Source organism: Eutrigla gurnardus (genome assembly GCF_963514095.1).
Source record: "Eutrigla gurnardus genome assembly, chromosome: 7".
Lineage (NCBI taxonomy): Eukaryota > Metazoa > Chordata > Actinopteri > Perciformes > Triglidae > Eutrigla > Eutrigla gurnardus.
In genome coordinates, this window is record NC_139921.1 from 21,685,676 (window position 1) to 21,697,878 (window position 12,203).

The 12,203-nt window shown below is 42.8% G+C and overlaps 1 protein-coding gene across 1 annotated transcript in view; it reads right to left on the reverse strand.

Annotated features, from left to right (window-relative positions):
- The window catches only part of cdin1 (CDAN1 interacting nuclease 1), a 52,030-nt gene that overhangs the window by 24,524 nt on the left and 15,303 nt on the right, over positions 1–12,203 (reverse strand). The window contains exons 7-11 of the mRNA XM_084012745.1: positions 5,345–5,424; positions 4,915–4,964; positions 2,938–3,005; positions 1,362–1,427; positions 1,116–1,221 (exon numbers count right to left, since the gene is read on the reverse strand). Of these exons, the coding sequence (XP_083868871.1) occupies positions 1,116–1,221; positions 1,362–1,427; positions 2,938–3,005; positions 4,915–4,964; positions 5,345–5,424 (370 nt within the window). The remainder of the gene's footprint in view (positions 1–1,115; positions 1,222–1,361; positions 1,428–2,937; positions 3,006–4,914; positions 4,965–5,344; positions 5,425–12,203) is intronic.

Genomic DNA, 12,203 nt, shown 5'->3' on the forward strand with positions numbered 1-12,203 from the left:
AGGCAGGGATGTGAAGGCCATGTGTGAGTGATCCCTGCTCTTCTCTGTGTGTGTGGCCTCAACATGATAACTTCACTTTGAAATGATGCACACTAGTACTCGAGTATTTTGAAATAATGGCTGATGACGTGACAAATCCTCATATCCAGTATTATTTTGCTTGCACTCATTTAGGAAAGAGTTAAATTATTCAAGGCCTGGGACACCATAGGACTTGCTCAGCCTTTAAACTGTGCACAAATCATAATAAAAATATGCACAACTTTATAATAAGAGTGTTTATGAAGACTCTAGAACTGCTCATGCCAAATTCACATCATTGAGATTAACTTTTATGCATATCAATAATTTAAAAGATAAGATGTTAAGGGATATCTGTAATATACAAAAAAGTTTCCTCGTGAAGTTAATTTTAAGCATTAAAACTAGGGGCGTAATAAAATAACGAGTATCACGATATGTTTTTTTTTATACTAAATCGATTCTCAAAAACTGTTGATTTTAATTAACAGTCAATAAAAGTAATGTTCTGGTACTCAGGTTTTAAGCTAATGGTGGTGTGTTCTTTATACTATGATACTTAAAAAAATGCAATACATCACCTTGCTTATGGTGCTCAATCCAAACCCCTGTATTATGATAGTTATTGCATTGCAGGATTCTTGCCAACACACACATTCGCATGCGTCACATGCACACACTTCTCTTCCCCCATGGAGGGTCAGACCACGAGGGCCCGTTCCTGTCCAAAGGTTCTCATGACAACAGATGCAACAGATTAATCACCCATTTCCCTTCTAAAACAATGTGTGTACTCTGGAAAACAATCAAGCTCACAGTCGGACCCTTAAGGCTCCGATGACAGGAGGTGGATGTGAAAGTAGTGTCATGTACAGATGCACCATATGGAAGTTCATGTCTGGGGTTAGTGTTGCCAGGGAGGAAGTGGTTAGCATTGTTTGTTTTGTAATTCTGAGGAAAGCTGATTGTGGTTTGCGGTCAAAAAGCAGAAGTAATAAATAATACGCAAAGTGGGAAAATAGGAATTTGCGGCATTATATGGTTAATTAAGATAAGCGTATGAAAATCCAAAGAGGCGAGAATACGATGCTCACCGGTTCCAGTAGCTCCAGAACTGTTCGTTGAGATAGGTGCGGTGGCTGTGGTCGTCTCCAAACGAGGCTTTGCTCTCAATCCAGTGTACAATGTGTCCCTCCACGGCTTTTTGGAAACAGAAACACAGAGCAACAGTCAGAAAACCGGGGACAAGGGACACGTGACAATTTCACGAAATCTTCTTTTTTTTTACTGTCAATAACAGTTATTTCAGATAATATGTTGTTATATATGTGCATACTAACCAATGGGAACCTCCAGGATGATATCAGGGGTTTTGTCATAGCCCATCGCTCTCAGTTGGTTTTCATCTGCGGGAGATAAAGTGCAGCATTTTAACGTTTGCAATGAGTTTTTAAATCTTCACTGAACAAGTGGTGTTGCAGCACGTACAGGCACGTTAACCTAACAGCCTTCACCAACTGGCTGGTAACAAAAGCCCTTAGTGTTGGCAAAGCAGAAGAAATAACAGTAGAGGACAGCGAGCACAGTAAAACCATTAACTACATCTGCCACGTATTCGCTGTCGATGCACAAAAACCTGTAAAGTCCAGTTACAGAACCGCTCTCCGGTTTGCCGTTTGGCAGAGCTTTTATAAAATATACAGCTAGGGGGACAGGGTTGGCATTATAGCCTCTGTAAGTCTGACCCCTGCCTGCACGGGCCGCAGCCATTGTCCTTGACTTCTGGTGCGCTTCAGCCATTATCCCTACAACACCTGATTTCTCCATTAAATCTCAGGCTGACCAGGTCATTCAGTTCCAAGGGCCTGCCTCTTTGTCTCCAGCCAAGCTCAACTAATGGGGCATGGAAGGGAATTGAGGAGAGATGGAGGGTGGCGGTGTCAGCGGTGGTGAGAAGCCAGCATCAGCCAAGGGGAGAGAGAGAGAGAGAGAGCTGAGTGAGGTCAGGGAGGCTGCCAGAGGCCTGTGGTACAGAGGGGCATCCAGGTTGTGGTAATGACGGTGTGGATGTATATGCGGTGGGCTGGGAGCCCCTATTCATATACCGACTGGGCTGTTGACATCGTCATGTGGCTCTGATCGCCTTTTTACATCACCTTTGATTAAAATTAATGGGCCATCCCTGCTGTCGGGTAGCTTATTTCCAATCCATTTATCAGATGGGGTGAGGCTGCCTGAGTGGCCCTCGTGCTGGCCGAACTCTGACAGTTTTAGAACAGTCCTCCGTAAAGCTCTGAAGAAAGGTCAGCACTCCGGGTTCAAATAAATGATATGGTCTTAATGACAGTGGGAATGACTTTTATCCTCCATCACTCTGACCTAAGGGATGGTGATGGGATGGGATTGGGGGGGTGATTGGAGGAAGGGAGGGTTAAAAAATGTCACAATTTCACACCTGGACACTCTAACTTGTTTTAATATTGTAGGTAGAAGAACATGCTGTGTAGTGGACATTAAGATAATCAGTTAAAATATAATATAATTTACAAAAGGAGACAGCCGAAGCAGTCAAAGATCCCCTTAATGGTACCAACATTATATCCATGTTGATGTAAACAGACACTGGCATTTTTCATTCAATTTTAGGAAAAGAAAACCTTAACAGCAGCCGGAGAGAACCGGACATTAACTCACTACGCATTAAAAACCTACCTCTGAAGCTCATAAATATTCATGGTATGCTGGTGCATCAGCATCCAAGGACGTTTGATAACAGCTCCGTGTTGTTAGCAAATCAATAAGAGATATCATCCACTGCATCAGTCATGTCCAGGTCTCCCTTTACTAAACAAAAAGGCCATGCACAGCCATGACCAGAATGAAGAAATGTGACGAGAAGGTCACGTGATGCCTCACCTAGAAAGGAAAGGTTCCTCTCCTTCAGTTTGTCGCAGAGCAGCACCTCGTGCTCGTGGCCAATGGCGCTGAGAAAAGAGAGTCAAGGATTCCAACGTATAGCAACAGCATTATGTTTTATATTTGCATATTTAAATACGATGATCCCAACAGGGCAAATAGCATGAAACTAAATTAAAAAAAGTTCAAAAGTGATATTTATGAGAAAAGAAAAAGTTGCTCCAAAAATAAAGGAATTTTATCCATAATTGGTTACTATGGAAACCACAAAGAACACTGTGGTAAGAGGATAAGTGCACGGATATGAGGTGATGTGAGCTCAACTGTGCATGTGTATGCTTGACATACTGTTAAAGTTAACCCCCCCCCCCACACACACACACTATTGGCTTCCAATGCAAAGTGAAAGCCACTTCTCTTTTTGCCGATGCACAGAAAGAGCCCAATCAGAGTTTTCGAGTCGACCTTAATCTGCTTTCACAACAATTCTCCAAAGTGCATTACCTAAATGAGAAGGAAACAAATGCCAATTTGGCAAAAAAAAATACATCGAGCGCTTGCACTAGCCGCTCCACTCATCCCTCTAAAATCTTTGAGGAAAAAATGCTTTTAGAATAAATGCCATTTTGCATCAGGATGCATGCAGCTTGATGCCACAGAAAGGAAAATCGTACATTTACAGAGGCCCTAATCTCTCAAAATGGATGTAATTAATAAATACATATCGTGATTGGCTGGGAAGCTAGGGTTGGTCATCTTCTTCAAAAACATTTGTTTTATTTATTGAAATTCTCCGTGCATCCGGACAGCAATCAATAAATTAAAGTCTCTGACAAAAATATATGTATATATGTTCTCTTATTATCCTACCTGCTTCTCTGCCTGCATGCACTCAATAGTCATGTTTGTGACTTTCTTGCCAGATTGAGACCTATGGTGCTAGTGCTGCTAGCTCCTTTCATTGGAAAAGAGTTGGCAACACTGGGCTGGGTTTAGCATAGTTTTGCTAGTTCAAGGTTACCAACCCCTTAAGAGGTATCCCTCTCGTGTGCGGGTCGAGCTCTTTCAAAGCCCACAGTGAGGTGGGAATAATGAACTCTCTGTGGTGGAGTAAGTGACTCTAAGTTGACACTGATGAGAGGACAGCCAAAGAAAGGTAGAAAGGGGGAAGTGGAAGGAGGGCAGGGTGGGACAAGGTTGACTGGCTATGAACAGAAGAACGCAGGCCCACCGCACACACGAAAGCTGGGACAGACACAATAACATACAGATGTACCCGTGTAAACTCATTCAAATGAGTCTCCTCCCCCAGGAAACAGTTGGTCTGCTACCCAGCTGCTTGCCCCTAAATAGCCTGGACTCCAGTTCTGCCCCTATAGTCAAGGTCACGCCCCTGTTGGAGAAGGAGGGGTATTTATAGTTGGGCAAAGAAAGGGAAGGAAAACACTGGAAATATAAAGAGTACAACCAAGTTACCATACAAATAAAATAAAACTAATTTGTGATCAAAATGAATAGTTCAAGTTAGACCAAATTGTCCAGAACTCTCCATGGTCCTGAAAGGCTGAGTAATCAGAACTAAATGTAATTCAATTTAAAAGCATTTAAAAAATCAGCATGGAAGGTAAAATAAAAATATGAAGATAAAATAAATCATCTGGGTTAAATAAAATACCAAACAAAAGAAACACATCAACCTCCCCAAGGCCTATGAATGATCTTTTCTTCTTGTATCATAGAACATTGGGTCTGATCCACTGTGTGCACATGGAGATGCATTTAGATCAGCCAATCCTCTACCCCTCGTCTTCCCCCCATCGCCTTCCAGCCGCTACACCGGTGATAGCGGGGTGGCAGGCAGGATGAAACACTTCCTCTGTGAAGCAGAACTTTTATGTCAGGTGAAGCCAGACACATCTCATCCCCTTCAATAGCTCCTCGTCAATTTCAGGCTTAAAATTTTATGGGATAGGATACTGTTTGATGCAGTCTACCAGCGGTCCATAACAGCAGTCATTTATTGTGCACTGAAAAGAGGGGGAAGAAATATTATGGCGTGCGAAAAAAGAGTGGGTGGGTGGAAGGGAGGCGAGGGAAGGAAAAAGCCTGTACAGTGCCGGGGAAACGGAGAAAACACAGGAGATGCTGGCAGATTGGCAGGCATGACCGCCGGCTCTCACGTGACCTCATCAGCAAACATGAGCGCCTGATGCCGTCTGTCTGCCAGGTGGTACAATAACACCTAAAAATCTCACTGTACCTCAGCAGGAGATTTGTTACATGGAAAAAGGGCGGCAAACTTAATAAAATAACAATTGTAATTAATTTATCAATTAAAAATGACTATGACACAATTTAAATGATTTCTTATAATATTTCAGTTTTAAATTCAAACGTCGACACTTACCTGGTAGATGTTATTGGCCAAAATTTGGTCCGGAATTAACGACGGCTCCTTGAGCATGCTGTTGAGGACCGTTTTGGAGGCTGAGGACGAGACAAAGGCGAGAGAGGGAGAAAAAACAATTACAAAAACGCATAAATATTAGTAAGCAAATCATGTCAAACATTGTAGCTTCTCAAATGTAAAGAAAAAAAATTGAATTCCTGAGAGCAAACAGTGATAATATAATATACGGATAAAAGACAGGCACACTGTAATTCACCATGCCATTGTTAGTGCAGTATTTCCACACTAGTCCATTACATTGGCTGCTTGGTGTCTATACAGATTTTCTATAGATAAATGTTTCAGTCCAGAGCACAGGAGCCCCATGTAGTTTATCTATGTTATGAACGCTGACTATTCTGCATCTCTCATCCTCATTCTTGCTCTACTAACATTATAAATCAGGAGGGGAAAGCCCGCTGGATTGATTCGCCGCTACTGCAACAGCAAAAAAAAAATTCCTTAAATCATTTCTTAAAAAGATTTGGATTAAATGGATTGTATCATTGTGTGACGAAATGGTTGAGGCACGCCATTTTAGTGATACATGGTCCTGACAGACTTGCAGCATTGCAGACAATACAAGGAATGTTTCTATTCACATTTCAGGCATGGATGGTGCCTGTACCAACACAGCACAGAGCGCTCCGAGCTCATCTAATAAACCATGCACAGTATATGATTGTTAGAATCAAGACAGCTTATTTGAAGAATTATAAAAATAGATTAAAAAACATGTAATTGAAAAGACTTTTTCAAATCCTGACTTGATAATTAAGTGTCTCTTAAATTAACAGAAATGCATTAAGAAACCCTTAAGACCCTTCTTTGCATTTCATTTACAAACTATCACAGAGAGGACCAACAGTGCTGTGATCCCTCATCTACCTTCTGATGAAATAAAGAGGGGGGCTGGAAGAAGAACAAAGCCCATTCACGGCTCCCTCCTCTCTTTCTGTTTCTTCCTCTTTGTCTCCATCTTTCTCTGCCACCTCTTTTTATTTATTTTTTTTGTTGCTACCTCCTCCTCCTCCTGTGTTTCGGTCTCTCCCAGCCACGGTACTCCCCCAGCCCAGCCCATAACCTCGCACTCCCTCTTAGAGCTGCAAGGCACAGGGCTGTGCTTTATTTCTTTGCTCATTTTTCTCAGAGATTGGTACCTTCACACGCAGATCCATACTGTGCTCCTGTGCGGTGCGGGCGGCGGTGAAGAAAGAGGGTTATATTTTCCCCTTGAGTTAGGACACCTCATGACAAATGATAATGGATAATCAATAAAGCGGGAAATATGAGGCAGCAAACTTTATGAAGCCAGGAGACATATTACTCCCCAACAACACTGGTTTCCCTTAACAAAGTCACTACTCGACTGTGCCTAATAATCTGAAGGAAAATCAAAGGACCCGCAACCACATCAGCAATATTGGCAACTTATTCCACTTTAATGGCATTTTGATTGATTTTTTCCCTCTTCCTAATGGTCGTTTTATAGATTTGACGCTGCTTCTGCAAAACAGTAGTGTGTAATAAACCTCCCCGAAGGCAAACGGCAGCCATTAAAGCTCTTGTCTTACTAGCGCTCATAATTGGGGGTTGACCACCACCACATTTTGGTCTCTCACATAACCGACACAAAGGCACACTTCCAGGACTACACTTCTCCTTCCCTCTCCTCGTCTCGCCAGCACTTAAATATTTTTTGGTAGATGGCCACAATAAGTGATAGGATCCCTTCCTCCTGCTCCTTTCTGAGCGATGGGGTTAAAAATAGCCATAAAGAGGTGACCTTGGCGCTGACATTGTGGAATTTCAGCCAAGCATTGACCTGATGAAAATGGAAGGCCAGGCCGCTAATAAATCAGGATGCTTTTAAAATGAGTTTACCCTAATGCTCATTCATCATGGGCTGTAATGCCATTTGCAGGCCCGGGATTCGCTGCGGTGCACAAACACAGCAGTAAATAACAACAGGGCTCTTGCATCCCTCGCATCGTTGCAGCCTCCAACATCAGCATACATTTATTAAAGACGCCCCCGCCTTGCACAGCAGCACTCCTCTATGACACCCTGAGCTCCTCTCTCCGCCACACACACAGACACACACGCCCACACGCACGCCAAGATCTTTAAATACACACACTCCAGGCACACACACATGCAGACGCACACATAAAACACGTGCAGGAAGAAATAAAAAGCATAATCTGAAGAACACCAGACACAGAGAACAAAGCCCTGCAGCACGACTTTGCACCTTGTAAACATTTGCCAAATTTACTGTAATTGTCCCATGTTGGTATAAATTCTGACTACGGCGTCATATCACACCGTCAACATCTGAACAGAGAAGAACAGAGCCGAGGAGAATAATAGATGTGAAACGCTACGCCTCCATTGGGATTTGCTAAAGAAAACAACCAGTGTAAACAAATCACAGGCCTGTTTTCATATTCACCTCCGCAACAAGATAAACTATACCAAGCAAGGTAACGGCAACATAACCTTGGCTCCGGTTCTTATTGCCTACTCGTGTCATTTGTAACTACTCTTCCTTCCTCTCCACGAGGGTGAAAAAGTCATTATCTCAAAACACAAAAATGTTTTTGAGAAACCTCATTAGATAGCAACATTTGTTGAGGGAGGACTGTAATAAACAATAATGGATGACTATTGTTATTGCCCCTGACACTGATGAGCAACTTTGTTTATTAATTAAAAAAAAGCCACTTTTTTTTCATGGGTGGGGGTGTGCTTATCCATTTCCTCTATATAACCCCCCCCACCATCACACTCCCCACGCACAAGCCATTGAGCTGTGGAGGGGCACTCGTTCATCAAACTTCATGGAGCAAGGGAGAGACAGGTCCTGATAATGTGCACCGCTAAAGCTGATTTTCCATGATGAATCTCGGAGCATATAAATTGGCTAATATCTGAAAACATTTACAGATACTAGAGGAATTGACTACTTGTGGGACATGATGGATGAGGCTCTGCGACGCTGGCCGACAGCTCTGCAAATCTCTGCGGCTGCCTAAAGCCCTCATTTGATTTTCCAATTTACTCCTTTTAAATTTATCCTCCCGAATTGAAAAAAACAGAAGATGGGAAAGGAAGAGAGAGAGAGAGAGAGAGAGAGAGAGAGCTAGAGGGAGAGTGGGTGATGAGAGTAAGGGAGGAGGAAAAAAAAATGTGTTTTTTTTTTAAGTATCTGTGGTGGTGTGTAGGTGCTAGTTGATGATATGAGGTGGTATCTCCTGTGCAGGAGGAGCTCAGTCCCTGAAGAGGTTACTGGGGCAGAACTGATCTGCTTCCACCTGATTCTCCCTGATAGCAGTGAGATGAGACTCTACATTTGGGCGTGTGTGTGTGTGTGTGTGGCAGTAGTAATAGTAGATCTGGGGAGGCTCTGCTATGGAGAGAGCCTTCCTAGGTCAGGCCATTAGACTGTGGCAGAGGCTGACTGGAGCTTCTCAGCTGAAAAGGAGTAATTAGTATACTTGTCAAGTGAAGTGCCACGCTGCTGCTTACCTCCCTTGCACCCAACCCTTGCATGCATGCATGCACACACACACACACACACACACACACACACACACACACACACACACACACACACACACACACACACACACACACACACACACACACACACACGCACACACACACGCAGAAACACTCATCCTGCCTTTGCCTTCTTACTCCCACCCCTCTTGCTAATGAAGTGCCCTTGCTCTCATTATTTGGAAATAAAGAACTTGCATATACACAACGCTCCACCATAGTGGGGAAGAGAGAGAGTGAGAGAGAGAGAGGAGCACTTGAAGACAAGAGAGGAGGAACCATAACAATCCTAGTGGATAGACGAAAGTTGAGATTTTACTGGATAGAACATAATGCAATATTCAGTTATCAACACCTCTGATCTGCAAAACACTGAAGCTATTATGAATTCTGTCAAGGAACCGAAGGATCATAGTAGACGCTAACATTCTCCCAGTGTTAACATCAAACACGGGACATTTATAACCTTGCACAAGGCTTCTGTAAAGGAATGTGACAATAAATCTTAAAGGCGGTCGAATCACATAGTTACAAAACATGGAGTAGCAATCTAATCTGGAGCTGGGCCTTGGGAAAATGGAAAAGGTCAAATAGCTAGCAAAATTGCCTCCTCACAAAAAAAAAAGTATGTCTAAATCTAGAGCCACATCAACTCCTGTCAAAGGAGGAATAGAGAGAAAGATGAAGAGATAGCAGGAGGGGGTGGGGAGGAAGAGCAGGAGCTCCCACAATGTGAGGCAATATGAGGTATTTGTACAGACATATAGAGTTGGAATGACAACTATAATTTACAGACTTTATCGGTGGGTTGACACACATGATGTAGGTTTAATCCAGACTTAAAAAAATATAGAGAATCTCTTACATTTATGCTATTTAATTCAAATACTGACTACTGATTAATTTTCAAGTAATCAATTTAAAGTAAATTTAGCAAACACTTGCCTTTCCTACTTTATACTTAAGAAAAAAAGATAGCGGTAATGAAAAATAGATAAATAAATAACAGTGAAAAGGTGTAATCAATCAGTTTGAATGCATTTAAAATAAGCAGTTCAGTGACATCACAATCATATATTCAACTGTAATGAAAACACATTTTGCTGCCTTAGTACTGGTTCTGTTTGATTCATTGAGCCTTACTTGTGCCTCCATAAACTTAATTGTCACATTCATGTCCCCCGTTTGGGACATTAGTCCACAACCCCGAGAGGAACTCTGGATATTGAAGCCGTCTCAAATTGGTTCAGAGTGCTGTCTTTTTTTCCCTAAAAAGCATATCAAGTGCAGCCTTCGGTGACCTGAAAGTAGTGGATACAAACAGTGTAAAAGTGCACATGTGACCTTTCCTCCCCTACTGCCCAGTCTGTTTTCATGAGACAAGAAGCATTATGGATGTTGATATCATATTCAATACGTGATAAAACTGCTTTGAATGTATTGATTTATTTACAAGTGCCACCAGATAGTGTTTCATTCTGCCGGACTGATGCTCTCTCCAATACTTTTGCTGCAAGGAGGAGGGGGGGGATGTTGGTTGGTGGTGTCGTCATGTTGAGGTGGGGTGCTGGAGTGTTAGTGGGAGGGGAGGGGAGGGGTGGTGGTGGTGGTGGTGGTGGGAGCAACAACAAGCAAGCAAAACAAAACAAGGAAGGGACAGAAAACAATTTAAAACTCTCTATTGATCCAGCACTAGTGATTGTACATATATTCCACAGTCCCAAAGGCCCCATTCCTGTGTCTCTTAAATGCAAAGGGACAGAGAAGGGGGATAAAAAAAAATAAAAACAATGGTGCTAGGCAAAGGCAAGCCACTCACCCAGTAGGGGGTAATGTCCCTTATATAGAAGTCTATTGATCTTTGCAATGTGCCTGCCCACCCTCTCTCTGGAGTCTGACAAAAACACACAAATACACACTCACGCACAAACATGCACACACGGGAGTAGAGTCTGGGGCTGGAGGGGGCCATGATGGATATACCTGACAATAGCACTGAACCCACCTGTTATCTAATTGCCAGCAAAGACAATTATTGTTGCATTGTTTAATAATGGAAACACATTACTGGAGTCTAATATACACACAGGGAGATTGGACGGTTTGACCGTTCGGTCCACGTGGACAGCGTTTCAAGGCCAAGCGGGTCACGGGGACATTGCAGAGGAGCTCTGTCTCAACAGAAGCTACCCTCAAAAGCAACTGACGTCGCAGCGGTGGGAAGGTACAGCATCATGACATCATCATTTGAAAATAATTGGTGGGAGTCGAACTATTTTACCAGATAAAAGAGTTGATATTAATCTGATTAACTGTATATCACGCTGTTTTCTTCACGGTGCGTAGGCTTATTTGGATCTACGATTATCCTGTAAAAGCCATCTAACTCCTGCAAAATCACATTCTACAAGAAGTAGAACCACGACCATGACGTTACTCGCTAGCCTGCACGGTTACGACACTGTTTTTTAAATTAAACAACAATCATCCCAGACGTTTCGTCTGCTACAAATCTATTCCGGGCGATAATATAGCATGTTTTCACTGTATGGAGATGGAGGGATGCGGTGTGCTATTATGTGAGACGGAGTGCTTCTCCTGGATGAATGCCCTGTTCTACAAGCTGCTCAGACTAGTATTTTGACAGGCAGTGGATAACGGCGGGTCCAAAGCAATCACATCTCTGACTTTGACAAATGGCTGTGCTGTGGCGAAGTTGAAAATAACACACATCCACTTTAATCTCTTTCTTGATTAAATTGGAATCACGTCTTTTTGACATCACGCGATTCACTCTCAAAGCACTGTCTACTGCACAGGCACGCGGTCCTCGGCATCGGCCTGTTGAAACGATACGGGATCCAGTGTGCATGTGTTGTTGGGAACTCCTGAGAAGGTTGTTGAATTAACAAATGCTGGGGAAAAAAGGTGCAAAAAAATATGCCAGTATTCATGCCAAAAAATATTAGAGACGGTGACGTAAAAAGTTCTGGAGAGGAAAAAACCCAGAATGTACATATACAATTTTTCACCCAATTTCTGGACAATCTCTGACAAGTTCAACAAAAATATTTGCAGCTCAAATTTTTTGCGGCGTGTCCATCAGCGCTCTCTAGGAATGGTTTGCTTTCTCTGCCACACTTTTTCCTCAACTCAATTTCCTCCGAGGAGCAAAGGAGGGACGGAGAAACAGAAGGAGATGGAGGGGGTAGAAGGGAAGGTGGTGGTGGGGGGGGGGATGGATGCATTGGGG